The 20,071-nt window shown below is 46.5% G+C and overlaps 1 protein-coding gene across 1 annotated transcript in view; it reads left to right on the top strand.

Annotated features, from left to right (window-relative positions):
* Window positions 1-10,562: 10,562 nt before the first annotated feature.
* Window positions 10,563-20,071, top strand: part of LOC119396993 (aspartyl/asparaginyl beta-hydroxylase) — a 36,866-nt gene continuing 27,357 nt past the window's right edge. Inside the window, exons 1-6 of the mRNA XM_037664396.2 lie at window positions 10,563-10,837; window positions 11,287-11,466; window positions 11,946-12,049; window positions 12,216-12,288; window positions 13,448-13,705; window positions 17,609-17,751. Of these exons, the coding sequence (XP_037520324.1) occupies window positions 10,783-10,837; window positions 11,287-11,466; window positions 11,946-12,049; window positions 12,216-12,288; window positions 13,448-13,705; window positions 17,609-17,751 (813 nt within the window). The 5' untranslated portion in view covers window positions 10,563-10,782. The remainder of the gene's footprint in view (window positions 10,838-11,286; window positions 11,467-11,945; window positions 12,050-12,215; window positions 12,289-13,447; window positions 13,706-17,608; window positions 17,752-20,071) is intronic.

Here is a 20,071-nt window from a genome sequence, read left to right on the forward strand (position 1 = left end):
AAGCGCCTTTTGCACGGAATGGAATGGGAATGGAATTGCGTCTTTTTCCGTAAATAGAGCATGTTTTTGTCTATGCGCTGTTTTTCAAACTTCAAACATTAGTAAGTTAGAGCCTCGAATTTAGCAATAAAGCCGTATTTTTTAAATGGCTTGGCTGATTACAAGCACGGTACATTTATAAGCAACGCGCCTACTACAAACCGAGGCATAAGCTAGTGTACAAACAAATGTATTATCCCAGCAGATACTGAAGGGAGAAACAAATTATCCCTGCGAGTTGGTTCCCATTGATACCCCCACACGAAAGTAACACATACTCTAAGCACAGCCTGATCTTTATCTCACGAGCACTTTAGTACCTGACACACGTGAATAACCCTTTCCGATTTTAGGTACCCAGACCAAATGCCATCTTCATGCTTTAAGTCCTGCAAGTGCCTTCTGAGAATAGGCTCCTGAACATCAACAGTACTGCTCATCGTCGACACGCAGATTCGCACTACGCGCTCAAAAGCTAACAGGACTCACGCAGCTCACTCGTGCCAAACCAGTCAAACTTGGTCGGACAGCGAGCGGGCGCCGAGCGCCAGCGCCTCCTCTCCCCCTCATAAAAAAAGAAACAAAAAAAGAGAACGAAATAAACTGCCACACACGTCTCCCTTCTTGGTGGTTCGGGAGGAAAAGGAAAAAGGCACCTAATTTCTGTCTGCCTTTGGGCGACACGGCGCAGTGCCTTATAGGGGTGGGGTAAGGGGGGATAAAAGAAAAGTAGAAAGAAAGAGGAAAGGAAGTGATCGGATGTCGACAGGCGCGACGAAGAGAGAAGATGCCGAGAAGCGGAACAGGCGTCCTTCAGAGCGGTTTCCTCCTCGCAAACGGAGGAGTGCGAGGAGGAATCCGGTCTCCTGGGGGTGAAGTCCGGCGGTGGAACAGCCGTCGGCCGGTGCCGGTTTCCTCCTCGCACTCCTTCGTTTCTTTTCTCGCGTGCACGATCCCTCGAGGAAAGAAAATTACGCCACCCGGCGCCCTGCTTCGCTCACGCGGTCGCGTCTCAGTGGTAGTTTCGGGATCGCGTACTGCCGCGTGTGTTTTGCGCGCTCGTGAAAGTCGCTCTGACAAAGTTCGACAAAATGCCGCATGCATGTGATGTTGCCGGATGCCCGAATGGTGCACGCCGCCAGTGCACACCGCCGCGCAGTAAAGGCCGGCAACGTTGGGCACGGCAACAGTGACGTGAGAAAGACTGCTTTCAGGCGGGTGATTTCAAGTGCGCTAACGCAATGCGGACCACTAAAACGTGATTTTATTTCAAAATAAGCACTTCCTTGGCACAAAAGTAGCACTACGAGGTTTCTGGACCGTTCTTTCCACAATCAACGTCGACTTATTATTTGCCTTTAGTGTCCCTTTAAGGGGGGACGCGGAGATCGTTTGCAACTATTTATTTTTTTGGCCTACGTTGATGAAATTTGGCACACACGCTACGAATCATCGTAAAGAAGCAAATTTAAATTTTTTATAAATGCAACTTTGCTAGTTTTCATTTTATAAAAAAATCACAAGTTGCTTGCTCGTGGAAAGCCTGGCACAGTTATGAAACATGCTAAGAGGATGGAACTGCTTTGTATCTTTGCTCACATACCGTTTGTACTTAAAGACACTTTTAGATGTTTTTTACTGCCCTAATAATTTTCTGCTGAAGATTACATGCAAATGCATGTGTCTCACCTGGTAATCGTGCCATGCAGTAATTATGAAATAAGAAAAGAATGAAAGCCTAAACGAAAATTCCAAGACTGTGTTGAAGTACAGCACAGTCTACAATAAATGGATTACAATAAAACAATTACAATAAAACAAGCAGCATAAAAATCAGTCTAGCCGTAGTTGTGATATGCTTCCCATAAGCGAAGTGGCAGGCACAAAACACTCTTTTGAGAAAATGGACAACAAAGTTTTGGTTGCAGTTGACCCTATGCTAAAGTGTGCCAGGACAGTAATAATTGGTGTCCTTGACAGGAGGCAATCTTTTGTACCTCTACTTCTTAATTTGGCCTGATTTAGGAAGTTTATTACCCTCTGTCATTTACCGCAGACGCTTTTGTGCAGCCCCCTGGAACGCAAGTGCACCAGGCTGCATGTAAACATTGGGCATGGTGGACTGTATCGCTACTTTTGCGGCCGCGGAACGTGTCGTCAGGCGGCCTAAATAGTGGTGTATTAGTTTGATGAAGCTTTGCCATCACCCCTGTCAACTACTAACGCCTAAAGATTCATTTTCTTGTACGATAAACCGCACCCGCGCAGAAGAGCCTACGCCTTCTCGGCACTCCGAAGCTGACGGAGACTTCGCACCGAACTATACCGCAGACGCATTTTCTCACATTATGAACTTTTCCAAGTGAAACGAGAAAGCTCTTTCGCTAATGGGGACATTAGACAGGCGTTTTATCAAAACGGGACCAGGAACGCGTGTGCACGAAGCTCGGGTCTTCGAAGATCGTCTCCGAAGTAAAGCCGGTAAAGCGGCACTTGTGCGCCATCTGATAAGTAGTAAGCGTTTTGATGATAAAGCGCTATGGTTTACATCTCTGTCGATTTATTGCCGTCCCGGCAAGGGATGTTGCGACGTGCCGACAACCCAGTCGGTACGCCCCAATCTAATCACTGGCTTGCCCGATCCATGCGATACCGTCCCTCGTTTTCCTGCGTACGAAACTAAAGCAACTAAAGAGGCTTGCAAAGACGGAACTTTGAGCTTTGGAACGACGCCAAGATGGAGGCTCTCGGTGGCACAGGAAAGACGAGATACGACACCGTGAATTGCGTCGTTTTAGCGCGATATTGGGCTTCTTTTTCACCTACCTCACTTACAAAATATTTTTTTTCGGACACTTAGAGTGCGTTTTCAGTGTAGTCGTTCAGATACTGCGTAAATAAGAGACCACAGGTGCCAAAACGAATGTTTTCCAAAAATTGATTTTTTTTTTGCTATTTTCGCGATTTGATCCCCGCGACCCCCCCCCCCCCCCCAATTAACAGCCCAAGGTGGTGGCGTCCATGTGTCTTACGTAAAATCACTTATACCTTGTACAGGTTTGTGCGGTAAACATCAGACTACTATTCGCATTACACACGCGCCTCATTATGTTTGCTCCGGTCAGTGGCGTAGCCAGAAATTTTTTTCGGGAGGGAGGGGGGGGGGGGTGCTTTAACAGTGGCTAAGCTATAACAAAAGTTCAAAAGTAAAGAAAAGCCGGCATACGGATGACCAGGCGACGTTGGTAAGTCCTGAGAGCCAAGGAGTCGAGCAGTCCCGCACATTGCTGGCGAGTTTTCTTGCGTCGGATGGGATTGCAGAGCAGTTAATCCCGGGAGTCGCCCACTATGGAGGTGGAATTCTCAGCAGGCCCGTAGCCAGGATGGGGGGCAGGGGCGTAGCCAGGGGGGGGGGGGGGTGGGGGGGGGGGTGAAACCCCCCCGAAATTTTTCGATTTTGCTTGCGTATATATAGACGCACACATACAAACACACGCACAAACATACATAAAGTATGGTTGAAACCCCCCACCCGAAAAAAATTTTTCGCTACGCCCCTGATAGGGGGGGCGCCACCCCCCCCCCGAAATTTTGATGACACATGGTGTTTTGTCGAAAATAAATAATGAAAATAGGCGTTTTTCTCAAATAGTCAAGGCTTTCAACAAGTGCCCCCCCCTGAAAAACATTCCTGGCTACGGACCTGATTCTCAGTATACACAGGCAGCAAATGAGCGGAGATCGACCAGTGTCACATACTTCTTTGTAAACGTCCGGTTGAGGGCCGTGGTTGTTCTTGCAAGCCGATGGTTTAAGATGATGAACTCTGATTCCAGGAGTTCTCTTTGGCCCCACTTTCGTTCCAGAGGCAACGTCGTCGCGTCGTTTAGGTCGAAGCTATGTCCTGTGCATGGGTGTGCATGGGTGCTGTTGCGACTTGGGCAGAGTGGCTGGTGTGGACACGAGTGGGCATTGTGCCCGGTGGAGTCAGCAGGACAAGGTGATGGAAGAAAATACTTTATGTAAAAGTGTTTACATCGTTCGATCTCAGTGAACAGTCAGCTGCGCTCTTTGGTGCGCCGGATTAAGTAACATGGGTGGGGTCCGCCCCCTCTAGCGCTAAACACATGGTGCAATTCGGCATACGATCCGACGTGCGACGCCACACGCGGCATACGATGATTCAGGACACTTGGGGCGAACGAGCAATCAGCGCTTCCGCCCACACGCTGCACCTCAGCTTGCACGCTCGGAAGACATCGTATCCTCTTCATTGAGTAGAAAACAAACAACCTTACACAGCCACGCTTCGTTCTGTAAGAACATTGCCAATAAAGCTATGCCTTCGCGAGCGACAAAAATCTCAACAGCCCGCATTCACTCACGACTCCGAGCGTAGCAAGGCGGACGCTGTCGCTAGCGCCGTTCGCGATCAAACGCGAGCTCATCGTCCAGCGTTTATTTTTATCAACACTATGAGAACTTTTACTCTTATGAGACGCGTTTGCATGCGCAAATGGTTTTCTCGACGGCCTCGATGTGAAGAGCAAAGGTGGAAGCGAAGCGTGCCGGTTCGCCGAGACGGCCCGCTTCGTTTACCTGCGAAATGGTCTTCCATCGCGGCGGATATCTCGCTAGTAGTTCGGAAGTGGGCGTCGCTTTGCAGAAATGGCACACTTCGAGCATCATTTTATTCAATAATGAATTAGTTCATGTCGGAAACAAAGTTTATCCAATCTTTTTCATGCCAACGTCAACGGCGATATCCGCAAACGCCAGGGTGATCGGGGCCATCGGAGTGGCGAGGAATGGATGGATGGATGGATGGATGCTATGAGCGTCCCCTTTATGACGGGAGGGTGACAAGTATGCCACCAGGCTCGACAAAAAAAAAATCCATTTACTCTTCTTTTTCTTAGTGTTGGCCACTGTCTCTACTTCAATTAAATCTATCTTACTACAGAAAAAAAGAACTTAAATTCTCAGCCCAGTTCTCTGCCCTTTACGGCAGAATGTCCTTTTTTTCCAATATTTAGTTTTGTCCCTTCTCTCTAATTTTCTACCACCAATACTGTAACCGTCTCTTACTTATTTCAATCGCGGGTGTGTTCAGCTTTCCATTGTCGTCTCTAAAACCCAAGGCTTCATGTAGGCTCGTGCCCAAACGTACACCTGGGTGGATATCTCCATTCTCCACATTCAATCAGAACATGCTCCGCCATTTCCTTATCTTCCCCGCAGCACGTGCATTGTTCTTCTTCTTCTTTACTGAATCTCGCTTTATAACTACGCTTTCTAAGGCAACCCGATCTCGCTTCAAACAGTAAAGCGCTTCCCTTTGAATTATCGTAAAATGCCTCCCTCCTTATTTCATGTTTGCCATTTCGGTAGTTACTCAAAGCCGGTTTTTTTCTCCATAGCTGCCGTCCAGTAAATCCTCTCCGCCTCTCCGCCTCTCTGACTTTTCGCTTAACGCTCTTTGTTGACATATTGCTTACTGTACCAGCCGTATATTTACTAGGGAGCCTCCTGTTCTTTTCCTCCACTGTGTCCACGCTCTTCCAATACAAATAAAGGAACACCTTGTCTGCGGCCCATCTACTGTCCTTCATATTCCTTAGCCTGTGTAGCCACCCTAGCCTGTGACATGGGAACCAGTGACACGGGCGCCACCACTGACGTGACGTCACACGTCCCCTGCGCTGCCATTGGCTGCGACCGCCACACCGGTACGGCAGCAGCAGCACCTGGCCGCACGGCTACATTCAGCAGGTTGGGTGCCCGCGCGGCGTGCGAATCGTCTCCGCATGCTGTTGGAACCTGTTGGACGTCTGCCAGATGCGGCTGTTGGCGCGAACAGCCGTACGGCGAATCGCATCCGAATTCGCATCAAATGTGTCCAGCGCTGTACAGCAGGTGCGAGCAAAAACTGCTCGGCGAAGTGGAGCACGTGAAACACGCGAAAGCGAGATAGAGAAAGAAAGAGAGAGAGAAAATGGAGAGGAGAGAAAGAAAGAGAAAGTAGAGAGAGAGAGAAAGCAGTAGAAAGAAAGACGAAGAGAAAAATAGAGAGAAATGTAATAAATTTCACATAAAGATTGAAAGACAGAAAGATATAGAAACAGAAACAGACACGAAAATAAATAGAAAAAACAGAGCGCAAGACAGAAGGAGAAACAAAGAGAGAAGTAAATACAAACTGTCACTAATCCCGTTGATAGGGTTGGCAATCGCCGGGCGGATTCCAAGGGCGGACGTATCGGCCCCCCGAAACGCACCACGAAAGCGCGGACAACTTAGAGTTGGTCCTTTTAGTGCGCCAGCGAACGCCGGTTGTGGTCCAAAGACCGAGTCAGAGCCGAGAGTCGATAACACAAACGAAATATATTCTAAGTTAAGGCAGTACAAACATCACAAACACATGCACACTCGGCTGCTATCATTTACAACTTTACAATATAACTCAGATAGTGTTAAAGGGACCTACAACCAGGGGCGGATCCAGGTGCCAACTTTGGGGGGGGCGGTTCCTTCATCTGAGCGGGGGGGGGGGGGGGGTAGGGTAGGGAGGAGGAGATACAGGCACTGCAGGCAGGCGGGGGGGAGGACTGACACATGCTTTGGGGGGGGGGCGATCGCCCCTACCGCCCCCCCTCTGGATCCGCCACTGCCGACAACTGGCCAGAACGGGTGATTAGATCCTGGTGGAAATGAAAAGGCCGTGAATTATAGTGACAGATTCCAGAATACTTTCCGCGATCTGAGTAGGGTTTATATTTTTAAATCGCGTTTAAAAGCAACAAAAACCGGTATGTCGCGCCGCCTAGCGCGAGCGCCATGAACCAGACATATGCAGTCTTAAGCACTTTGTTGTACCTAGTCTAATGCTTTTACACGCACCAGAACGAGGGCTGAAAATTTGAATATGTATGTTATTGTCAATTCCCGTTTGTTTCTAAGGTAAAAGAAGTAAAGCATGAGATGCGGCGCTGCTTTCGTGGCTTCCAGTGAAACGGAGGCTGCGGCGCATGCGAGCGGCGTCCGGCGGTGTTTCCCGCGTAGCTCGACTCTCGTCTGCTCTCGTCGTATCGGACTTTTGAAGAGTACCACGCGAGTTTGCGCTGCTGCTCGCAAAATGCCATCGACTTACTGTTCTGTGGAGGATTGCTACCACTTCATGAACAGCACTGCTGGTGTATCCTACCACTTGTTTCGTTTTTGAAGGCTTAGCTTGGCTTGGCTTGACTAAAATGTGATAAAGCGACCTGTGTACGGCCAAAGTACTTCTATAAGAAGCCCCAGAAAAACGCTATAACTATTGTAAAATAATTTAATAGGCTAGAAAGCAGTAGTCGCGGTACCGCAGGCTTTGAAAACGTAACATTGCCTTTTCATACTTAGGGCATAACTTGTCACCACTGCTGGCGTATAATCGCTATCGCGCTCACCTCTCACTGTTTGCAGCATCTAATATTAAGACTGCATAATCGCTGCAGATCGAAAAACTCTGATTACAAATGTTTTACGGCGTTCTCCGCGTTACCACTCCGTGATTAGAAGCTTTGACCGGTAAGCTTCCCATTGCACTCAAGAAAACGGGTACCACAAAAGTTGGTTGTCGGTCCCTTTAACACAAGGGGAACTAAACAAACAGATCACGCGCTACAAATGCAATCTCATGCATTACAACTATTCAAGAACAGTTAAAGTCCTGAATATTCAAGCGTATCCAGTCCACAATTCTTGGACGGTACTTGAATGCTTCTCTTCCAGGAAACACTCACGCAAACTCCAGCGCTGATCGTTGTCGTTACCTCCTTACGTCGTCGGCCCCGAATGTTTCTCTTCCAGGAAACAATCACGTAACTTATCACTGCTCACACGGCGTCGTCATCCGATTCTTCCAGATCGCGACAATCGACTGACCGCACAACATCATAACCACGTCTTCTTTGGCTGGCGGAGCCACACTTCTACATAACTTCACCATCTCCGGACCGACTGACTGCCTGACTGACTCCGGTGCACGCTTTTATTTCCTCTCCCCCGGGTTCTAGAAGCGTCGGGGGTGTTCTCCGGCGTGCAGCACAGCCAAAGCTAGGGAAAGGGCGAGAATTTTCTAGTTGATTCCGCTCGCGGTGGCGTCACTCGGCGTCGCATCATGCTTTCCCTCGAGATGGTTCCAGGCTTTTCCGGGCGTTTGTTTGATCGGAGACTGTCGGTTGGGGTGAGGGGGTGTGCGGCGCGCCGGCGTCTTTTAATAGTTGTTTGTTTGTTTTTCGTTGCGTGCGCTTGTTCGGAGCCGTGAATTCCCGTTGCCGTCTGAAAGCGGCGCGCGCGCGCCTTATTGACGTGCTCGTTTGTGACACAAACGGAAAGGCATAGAAAGATAGAGAAAGAAAGGCAGAGACAGACATAGAAAGAGACACGAAAAAGACAGAAAAATTGGCGAAGCTTGCATTAAGAAACTGGACGATTGTGATCTGGTTGCTTCTAGGTTGTTGCTAGGCTTTAGCTAGCTTAGTTATGGGTTAGTCACGACACGAATGTCGAAACTCCAGAACCGAGCGTTCGCACCATGGTTCGCACCTAGCGTAGATCTACGGGCACGTCGTCCTTCGGAGGGCTTCGATTGCTTCGGGCTCTTCTCGCAAGTGCCGTTGCCTTTCCCTGGCATGGCGGCTTCGCATTGGTCGTGCCAAGCCTGGAGGAAGAGCGCAACTGGGTGGCCTTCTTTGTTGTTGTTGTGAATAAACGTGTATTCCTCCTCCTCATTCTCATGTACTTCAAATATGGGTGTCTCATTCATGGTTTTTCCACGAGCCCCATGTACCAACCAGACCACGCACTGATCTTTAGTTCTATGCAGTCCCAACAATGCAAACCTCCAGTCGATTAAAATAAATGTGGAGCCACCCACTCGAACGATTCTTGATATGTCGGTGTCAATTTTAACGCGTGTTAAAATTTTTAAGTCGGAGGTCGGAACCTCCGAAACCCAGGCCTGTAGCCAGGCTGGGAAGGGGGGGGCGGAGGCCTAGAGCCCCCCTCCGAAATTATGGTACCAGAAATAAATAATGAAAATAGGTGTTTTTCTCAAATAGACAAAGTTTTCAGTAAGTGCCCCCCCCCCCCCCCGAAGAGAATTCCTGCCAAATGAAAACTCTACGCCCATGATACTTGCCCCCTCCCCCCTGCGTCGCGTCCTGTACGTCTGCTCTCTTCACCTTGTCCGTTGTCTTTTTTGAAGTTCCCCCCTGCGTGTGCGCCAATGTGGGCGTGTCTAAATACCATGGGCGGATCGAGAGTGAGGGTCCGGGGGTCAGCGGCGTAAATCATGGGGTGGGGGGATCAGGGGGTCCTGCCCCCCCTCTGTTCAGGCTAGGGGGGACATGCATATGGTGTGCGCAGAGGGGGGGCAGGGGGGGCGGACGCCTCCCAGCACTTAAGAAGAGGGGTGTGCAAAGTCTGCCCCATACATTGATTTAATAGGGAGGGGGGGCGCCGCGATGAACCTTCGCCCCCCTGCAAGTGTCCCCCCCCCCCAAGGTTTATTTTTCAAACATCATATTTGAATTACTTGACAGTCAAAGGGACCCTGAAGCCGTTTTTTGAAATTTTATCAGTGTTTAGGCTTCAGCATCGTGAGGTCATTCGCACCATAAATTAAGCGACGCACCTTGTATCAAGGCAGCTACGGCAGATATGAGAAACCCTTGTGTTGTGACGCAACCTGAAATCTGTCCAAAGAGCCGAAACGAAGTACGAAAGTGAGATGTGCTTTTCGTTTCAAAAGGTACTATAAGAGCACGAGCTTCCTGAAATGTTAAGGATACTTCTGACGTGCCGAAAATGTTCGTTACGCTGCACTTCAAAATGCAAAAAAAAAAAAGAAAAGAAGAATTCCCGATCATCTACCGTTATTTATTTGTGTCGACGATTTGTTGGAGTCCATTGACAACGAAGCAGGAATCCGATTGCTCCAGCTCAGCATGATTGTGTTATGTAAAAAAATCACCGGCGAGCGTAAACATGCTTTACAAGAAAGATTACAGTTTTTAATCGTGGGAGGCTTTTTCTTACAGGTTGGGAATTAAGCTGAAGTTAAAGAAAAGCTGCACCTTTACAAGCATAGGCGTGCGCAGGATTCCCCATTAGGGGGGGGGGGGGGGGCAAAGATCTATTGCAGACCCCATTCGGCCGCCATTATCGTGAACAATCTGCGTGGTCATAACCCTCCCCTTTAAACAGTGACGGGACAGGTACGACTGATGACAACGCACCCCCCCCCCCCCCCGCCTCTCAGAAAAAAAAAAAAAAATATCTGTGTCATGCACATGCAAACTGAAAAATCGGGGAGGTTGAAAGCGGCATACCTTACGACTCGATCACGGTGGGAGAGATTGCGTTGCGCCTGCGATATGTACTTTTTTTTTTTCTTGAGCAACCGTGACCGTACCATGCTACCTCTGATGTTACCGCGAGTCTTCTTGGTGGAAGTCGTGGTGCCGTCGTCAACACTGGCGTGATCGCCCACGGTCGCGCTCGAAGAATCGACGGTGCTTCGTTTTCCGTCCGTCCCGTTTGCAGATCCATCCGGAGAGACGGCAGTAACTTTTCCTATATACGTGTGACAAGTGATTTGCACCTCAATTATCACAATGCCGGTGTCCTAACCAGTTCTTTTGAAGCCGTGACTTATTTGTAAAGCTCCTTGAGCAAAGTAGCACCGTGCGCGCCGAGATGTCGGACCGCGAAGTTCGTTCCCGCAAGAAGCGCAAAGCAGCGTTGGAGAAAGGTATTTTTAAACTAACCTTGCTATTTTCAGCGTCAAATGTCTTGCTGCCTACAGCGCAATTGTTCAAGAAGCACTGCTGGACGTGTGTTTGTCGCCAAACGGCTGCATTGGTGTCAGAATAAGCGGTGTAACTTACGCCGTAGTATGACCGCAGATTTTTCAAAGCGCGCTTGGGATGGGCCTGTTGCTTGTGGCTGCCTCAACAAGGTCGCTTTATTTCAATCTTCACTCTCGTTTAATGTCGCTCTTCTAGAGAAGTTCTCTACTTATAGAACTTGTTCCGATAATGCCCAAGCACTGCACGAATATTATGAGCAACCGCTTTCCTTCACCAAATGAAATTAGTTATTTATTCCGTTCTAACGAGTAAGCAAAATGCCGCCAAATGAGCTTTTTTATTTGCTTATTTTCTTTTCTTTGTATTTTCTCTCCTTTTTACCTGTGTACAGGAACGGCTGACGAAGGTTACAAGGAAAAGCACAAACCCCAAAAGCACTCGGATTCCGAGCTGGAAGATGACGCGTCCGTCTCTGAACCGAGCACAACTGCCAGAATTACGTTTTTGGTTGTTTTCATCGCCTTGGCCGTAATGGTCGGAGCTGTCATTTTGGCCCTGCAAAGTTCTTCGTGTGAGCCGATTTTATGTACGTTTAATGCCGCAACTGTCGCTCCAGATGATTTGGCCTTTTGCTGCTTTTAAAACTGTATACTGCCTGGAGTGTTTTTTTATTTCATTCTGTTGGCAGGCCTGAGGAGCTCAATTGAAAACTTTTATGATACGGTAATATAGTATACTGCTACAAGCATCGTGAAGTGATATTGTCCCAGAAGCTGTCAGGGCCACATTCTGACATTTGAGAGTACACTGCAGCTTAGATGTTTACGCATAACATAGACGTGAGGCGGCATTGTTTTAAAGTGAAGTACAGTAGCAGGAAAACCCGAAGTAAGAAGACTAGTTCAATGAAGGAAAGCCCTTTGGGGAACTTGGCAAGCAGTATTACTTTATTCTTAATATATTTAACCTGTACGTTTACTATAGACCTGTTGGATGTAAAAAAGTATGTGGTGCTTTGTGCACGTCATTGTTTTTTTCTTTCATTTTCAGCTTTTAATACATTTTCTAATGAAGCTGAGCTTGAAGCAAATGACGACTTGATAGTTGCCCAGGAGGAAATGGAAGTTGAAAGTCAGCATTATGCTACCACTGCGGTAAGGAACATTTGCTTCTACTGTATGTAAGACAGGCTTGGCTATCATTGACCTCTGTTCTTTCCCACCACTAAGCGCATTTCTCCTTGTCTTGGTACTTTATATTTTATACTCAACAGGATTTGCCTGGTGTCATTGTCGTCGTAATTTCCTTTTCTGTCCATAGGAGGGTTCTAATGAACTAGGACCAAGTGTCCGAAGTAAAGAGCAAAGCATCAACTTAGGAACCATGAACACAGGTATTCACATATGTATTTCTTTGTTTAGCAAATCATTTCAAATCCATCATTTGTCTTGTGTATCTTATAATTTTGGGTTATGTTCTTAATTTTAAGGCTGTTGTAGTTCGTCTCTTTCTTCTTCTTTTTTTTCACTTTATGTACATACATAGAGGACTAGAAGCTGATTGTTAGGCAGCCTGACAGGGGCCTCGGCATAGCTGCCAACTCTCCTGATCTGCTCTGGAGACTTTTTGATTTTGAGCAATCCTCCCGATTATACGGGCACAGCCATAGGCGTGCGCACAGGGCGGCTGCCCCCCCAAATCACCTAAGAGGGGGGGGGGGGGCGCAAAATCGTCCCCGTACATTGACCCCCCCCCCTAGTCACCTAAGAGGGGGGGCCGCAAAATCTGCCTCGTACATTGACTTAGTAGGGGGGGGGGGGCGCTGCGATAAACCTTCGCCCCCCCCCTGACCCAATTCTTGTCTGATATAGAGAGCCTCGATCATTACCTTGCAAGCTGTTGTCTCTGGCATTAAAGAATTATGTCCTGAAAGAATGGTGAACAGCCTCATTCCCGAAAATGGATGGGGATGGAAAATGGCTTTACTACAGATAATGAATGTTTGCGTTCTCCTAGTCTAACGTTTATGCATCTTCCGCTCTGGCCTATTTTTGTTTTGCCACACAATGGCGGTATCTGGTACACTTGCAATCTGTAAACTTGAAAGTATGTGTTACAACTCAGTCAGTATGAGCACCGCCATGACCTTTGACTTGTTTATCAATCCTCTTCCGTACCTCTGCACACATTGCTGTAAGCTTGTGGGGCGACATCTACACTGTATCTTTTGGCAACGTTTTTGAGGCTGTGTGCCACTCATACGGTATGACAGCATATTTGTCTTGTTCATCATCTCCAGCTTGGTTGCCTGTTGGCTTCAAAGACTTGCGCAGTAACATGCTCTGGAAGACCTGCTTGTGTTAATCTCACAACTTCTTCATTAAAACTGCTGGATTCCATAACATCGTAGCCAGCTGGTGCGGAAAATACAGCGTAGAATTGCCAGTTATTTGTGTTGTGACTTAGCAAGTGACCTTTTAGTGTGCTCTTGCAAAAACATGCTTTACTAATACATCAAAACACATGCCTATCATATTGCTGTTTTTGTGCAGATCCAACAGAGCCACTGCAGGCTTCTGAGCATGCAGCTGAGCTTGACAGTAGCCAGACACCAACGCAGCATTTTGGGTCTGTCCCAAACACTGAAAACATGGAATTGCCTTTCGGGCAGACATCAGAAATAGTGTCGTCAACATTTACACAAACAGATGTTCTCAGCTCCACTGAGAGACTGGAGCCATCTAAGGCTACAGAGATTAAGCACGATGAAAGTGCCCAAGCATTGTCCTTAGAGGCAACAAAAGTGTCAGGTAAGTTCTAGATGGATGTTTTCTTCATTTCTGTCGTCTACATAAGGCTGGTTATTGTAAAGAGCTTCTTCATCTCATCATCCTCTCCACCGTACTACTAGGATTTTGAGCTTCATCTGACTGGGATGCCTATATTTGCTTTCGGAAATATGCCTTGTTACAAAGGTAACTGTGGCGGGAGAATGATTGTTGTTTATAGCAAAACTTCTATAAAGTATACCAGAAAATTTTCAAATCATCAGGTAGTTCAAGCATACTCAAATCAAAATATTTTCTTTTACATTACCAGAACTAATTTGATGATGAGCAGAGTTCATTATGAAACTACGCTTCAGTTAATATAGTTTATATTTTTATCTGGAGCAATAATGAAACTGTCGCACTTATGCACCGCTTAGTTCACTTTTAAAGGAAACAAACTTTGTGATTGCTCAGTGTTCTGCTTACAAAAACAGACATCCGTTGTTAGGCATTTTTCAGTGTATTTTCACCCATTTTAAGGTTATTTGTTCAAGCAGGCTTTCACGTTAAACACTGCTATAGTTTGCCATGGCAATGGAAGTATGAATGATAATGTTACAGTGTGAGCGTGTGCCAAATGAATTAAAGGGGCCCTGAACCATCCCTGGGTCTTGGTGAAAAAACTCTTTCTACGAACAGCAAACACTACTGTGAACAGTTCAGCCAAAGTTTGTAGTCGTGTGCAGCAAGCAGAGTGCAATGTTTTCGCTTTCTCAAGGGCCCTCTCTTCAACCAGAGGATTCGTCCACACTCACTTCCATGGGTGAGATGCCAGCTGTATGTCATCAAACAGCAGATTGCTGCTGTTGGATGATAGCTTACATACAGTAAAACCTCGGTGATACGAATCTTGCGGGGTTACCAAAAATATTCGTATCATCCGAAATTCGTATCACCAGAAAGCATGGAAAATTAGTATGTGACAAAGGAAAGTTGGCATACGTTTTGATTTAGTGTTTCTCAGGGCCGCAGCGACGTCATGAACGCCTCTCAATGATTGCCAGTAAAGTTTTTAGACGTCAAGGATCATACTTGTACTCGTAGATATACGGTGCATGTGCGCATGTGCAATTAATGAACAAGGTGTGTTGTGCCCCGTGACAGCTAGTAGCCCCTTCCTAATCTTACCATGCTTTTTTGCATGACACTAGAGTACTGCGGCGAAAGTGGCTTAAGGAGTCCTTTGCACACGATAGATAGAAGCCAAGCTCCTTCGCCAAGACCGTCCGCTTCGTCTCTTGGGGTCCTCGTCCACCTTTCATGGAACTTTATAACGGACCCACAGCCCAAGTTTCAGTCTTGATTCATAGAACGTCTGATTGCGGGGACATGACTTGCATTGACGTGGCAGGCACGTGTTAACAACAGTAAAAAGACGCTGCTGCCTCGAGCACAGGAGCACGCATGAACGCGTCGAAAGAAACAAAAACAAAAGTGCGACGTCAACGTCATCTGTAATCTAAACGCGAAGGCGCATAAAGGCCTCCAAAGCTCGCGCGCACTATCTCGGAGGCAATGACGCACCGTAGATGGTCATGCAGAGCGCATGCCCGCGCCCGCGCGAGAGTGCCGTGTCTTCTGCGACAGCGCAGGCCGCACCTGTTCGTACCTGTGTGCTAACGTACGTTCGTATCAAATGTCGCGAGGTGCAAATCGGTTCGCAACAACCGAACTACAATACATTGTAGGCTAATGGGCCTTGGCCGGGACCACAGAAAAATTCATATCACCCCGAAATTCGTACGAGCCGTGATCGTATCACCGAGGTTTTACTGTATATCAGAAGCGGCATTTGGATTTGCCCTTCTTGCCATGGCTTGTCACCATGTGATGCCACCTTTTCCTGCAGTGTGCTATAAATAACACAGTAACAATGCTGGCGCATGCAGGAATCGGGAGAGAGCGATCGCATTTCCTGATGCGTGTACACGGTCATAAAGTGTGCTGACGTAGCTCTTTTCCCCGTGTCATCCCTCCCTGTGTAGTTTCCAATGCACTTGGCAGGGCGAGAGAAGAGAGGAAGCGCTTAAGGCGTGCGACAAATGCCACTCATTCTTGATGGACTCAAGAAATTTTTGAGGAATTCGATTCGTGAGGCTGTAAACTTCGATGCTGAAGTCATTTGGTGATTACTTGGAGAAGTGATTCAGGGCCCCTTTAAGGGATGAGCTTTGAAAACATTACTTTCAGTCAGATCTGATTAGCTTAATCCGTAGGACAGAACACTCGCATGCACAATCTGAAGCTGGCCACCCATCCCATCAGCATTAAAACACCCCTGACAGCAAAATTTTTGTTTGCAACTTTTTTACTGTAATTTGTAGCTTTGTGTCTGGTAATCCCTAAATTGAATCGTAAATGCTCTAACCTATCGTATAACTAATGCTAGTGTAGTTAATTGCGACCATTTGAGTGTCACTTCAAGACACCTGCCTAAAAACCATAAGAAACTAGCGCCCCATGCGGGGGAGCGCCAATGATCATGTGCACTTAAGCTGTGGTGACTTTGAAAGCGCAGTTTTCAAATCGGGGCCCGCACGCGGTAGAGATTGAAACGATGTGGGTGCCTTGGTATGGGTTAAACCTGTTAAGCACATGTCCCTTCATGAAAACTACCTCGAGAGCAGCCGGACAACAGAGTCAGAGGGGTGAGGAACAATAGCCCTCGCCGGGTGCCATTGGTGGTATTGTGTGCACCCCGCAAACCTTCTGTCACGTCCGCAATACTTGCTTTACTCGTGGAACGTCGCGAGGTGCAGCCAACTCAGATGAGCATTCACGCTTACTTTAAAACCAAATTAAAATATCTTAAAGGAGCAGTAAAGGCAAATATTAAGTCGACGTTGATTGTTGAAATAGTGGTCCAGAAACCTCGTAGTGCTACTTTTGTGCCAAGGAAGTACTTATTTTGAAATAAAATCACGTTTTAGTGGTCCGCATCGCGTTAGCGCACTTCAAATCACCCACCTGAAAGCAGTCTTTCTCACGTCACTGTTGCCGTGCCCAACGTTGCCCGCCTTTACTGCGCGGCGGCGTGCACCATTCGGGCATCCGACAACATCACATGCATGCTACATTTCGAACTTTCTGTCGGAGCGACTTTCACGAGCGCGCAGGACACACGCGGCAGTACGCGATACCGAAACTACCACTGAGACGCGACCGCGTGAGCGAAGCAGGGCGCCGGGCGAAGCGCAGCTCGACGAAAACGGAACCTTTGAACCACACGTGCCGTTCCCCATGGCAGCGCCAAAGAGGTTCTTTTTTCCATGAACCAAACAGAAATGAACAAGCAGCATTTCATTGCGTCTCTTGATGCACGGAAGCTTCTTTTTTTATTGCAGCTAGTTTGATTATGACTGATTAATTTGTAGTCAGACTCTGTCATGTCATCGGGATCATTTCCACAATGTCCCGCTCGTGGCGCTCATCGTGTGATACATTTAGCTTAATTTCTCGTTAAGTAGAGCAGTGCTGGTGATAATATTGCCGTTTTAGACGTTGTCATACATTGAGCTTTCACTCTGACATAAATTGTTATTTGCCTTTATGTCCCTTTAAAGGCAACGTTCACCACTAATAATCGGTCAGAAGTGCCCCCGTATACAGGAAAGCCAAACACAAACATCTCGAGGTTTCACTTTTGGTGTCAGGGGTCCTTTAATAGAAATATGTTCACTAGAATAAAACACCAGAGTGCTACGTGAATGTATATGTGTATGAATGTATATGTGTATAGAATTTACATGAATCTGCATGAATGTATATGTGTTTTTAATACATGTATTAGCACAGTGGTGGTCAAAAGACAAAAAATCTGGGCGAAAGGGGGTGGCATTTGAAGCACCTGGATACACGAATGCCTTGCACTTATTCCTGCAGAGGCTTCCTCACCTCCGGCATCAGAGGTGGCTACATCTTCACTGGAAACAATGGCTTTGACGCCAGATCCGCTTGAAGGACAGACAAGTAATGATGCAATGATTGAGAAGGAGCTCAGAGAATCTGAAGAACTAGTTGAACAGGTGGGTTTGCCTGTGATTTCAACAGCTAAATGGTAAAACAAGAATCATTTCAAACAGTGGCTTATATTTAGCAAATCACACATGTTGTCAATAGGTGTTCATATCTGCATATGAACACCTGAGGAGTGGGTGGGGGGGTTCAAGCACCCTTTATGTATGTTTATGTGTGCATGTGTATGCACACATGCAAAATTGAAAGATTTCGGGGGGAATCCCCCCCGGTTTGTGCCAATGACCGATGGTTAGAGTTTCAAAATGGTTACCAAGAGATGTGCGGCTGAGGGCAGGAGAGGGTTTGGTGGAGTTACGAAATTAAGAAATTTAGAGGCATAAAACTGAATCGGCTCACGCAGGACAGTGTGTGTTGGACATCATTGGGATAGGCCTGTGTCCTGCAGTGAACATGAGATAGGTAGACATTGATGATGATAATGATGTAGATCAAGATATGCGGAAGTGATCATGCTCTGTAAAGACATCTTAATTTCAGGTTTAGTAAATGTACACTAGTTTTAATTAGCGTAAGTAAGCTGTTCAAGATTTTGTATATATGTAAAAATGGGTGGACACATTTAGTGCATGCTGTGTAGTTCAGTTCACTGAAGGCTAATGTTTTCTTTTCAGGAAATGGATGATATATTCTGGGACTTGTAGGGAGGGTGGTTGTCTCATAGTGTAGGAAAGAAAAAAAATTAGTGTGAGGCAATCTTTATCTGGAAATCTGTTGCTGCCACATAGTTAAATTACTATTCTTGGCGCAATCATAATTTTGTCAAGGGCAGGCGCTATCAAGACTAACCTGTTTTATTTGGACTTTAGAAGGATTTGTCACATGAAGCAACATACTGGCATTTCATGTTGCATGACTCTAATTTTTGATAAAAAGACTAATTTGTGTGCAAGAGCGTATTATTAGACCCAGTATGAGAGAAATGGGCTGTGTTAGTGTACATCATAAAGCGTGGACAGTGATTAAAAACTGATGCTACCATTTTGCCATTTAACCCTAAGTAATTAATTGCCTTCCAGTTTCTCTGTTCTTTAGAACCTTGGTTTCTATTCAGGTGCTGTAAAGAAGATTAGAAATTTAGGTGCACTTGACACTAACACTACAATTTTGTCGAATGAGTCGTGCACGTTGCCTGACCTGTTTGCACTAATTGTGAGTTACAGCACCACAGCAGCTTCATTTGTCTTGTCTGTTTTATAGACGATAGGAAACTGGATTGTCATTTTTCATTCATGTAATATATACCCATCGTTTGGAATTTTGAAGGGCCAAATTACTCATTTTATTTCTCATAACAAGAGTTACAGGCAATAGTTGCCACAAAAAGAACTAGTAACATAATGCACAAGCACAAAAGCGATTGAGAGGCAGAACGGAGCACATCATTGTTCTTTTTCATTCTTTGTGGTTGCACAGTATATTACTGGCTCAGTACGAACCAACTGGTTGTACTTGTAACTATAGCCACTGCAAAAAATTCGACACGTTCACAGAAGAGGACAAGCGCAAATTTACCTTGTGAGATTGGACAAAGCTGATTTGCTTAGCTCGGACTGTTTATTCCCTGACAAAGGCTACTAAATGAGTAGAAAAAGTGGCACAAAGGGCACATACACAAAGACAAGACATCAAAGCAGTAACTACACATACAATAAAAACCTTCTTTCTTTTATACGAACTGGTAGATGGGTTACTCTGATATTAAAAAATTGGCCGCGTATCTGCGTGCTCCGCTGCAAATGCCGTGTAAAAACAATAGAGGAGGCGCTGCGTCTACGCTGCGTGAGATATGGACGCCATCTGGCAATACATCGGGAAACATGAGCTTGTGCAGAGGGTTTCCTTCCTCCGTGGCAGAGGATGTTCGTCGGCACGCATAGCATGGCATTTTCAGCGCAGCCGCAGCTGCAGCTTAAGAAACTAGGGTCTTTAGAATTATGTATCTATGTATTTTCTATTAAAGGAACACACCACCTAATACTTATCTAGTGATGTTGCACCTCAGATATGCGTAATATTTACTTTTTGATCGACAACGTTCACAAGTATGAACAGCCGTACCAGTGTTCAAGATGGGTGGGCGGTAAGGAAGTGGTTCAACTTTGGCCGGGTGGCTGAATTGGGTGACAGACAGACAAACAGAAAGACAGACAGACCAAAATTTCTGCGTTTAAGTTCCCCAAGAAAGACTATCGTCTTTAAAAATCTTCTAGTACTAGACGTGCATTTGTGCTGCAACTTATAACTAGAGACCGTATTTTAGGCTAATGCCTGTTTTGTTCCTTGCACTCCTATTGCACCATTTTGATA

Source organism: Rhipicephalus sanguineus, chromosome 6 (genome assembly GCF_013339695.2).
Source record: "Rhipicephalus sanguineus isolate Rsan-2018 chromosome 6, BIME_Rsan_1.4, whole genome shotgun sequence".
Lineage (NCBI taxonomy): Eukaryota > Metazoa > Arthropoda > Arachnida > Ixodida > Ixodidae > Rhipicephalus > Rhipicephalus sanguineus.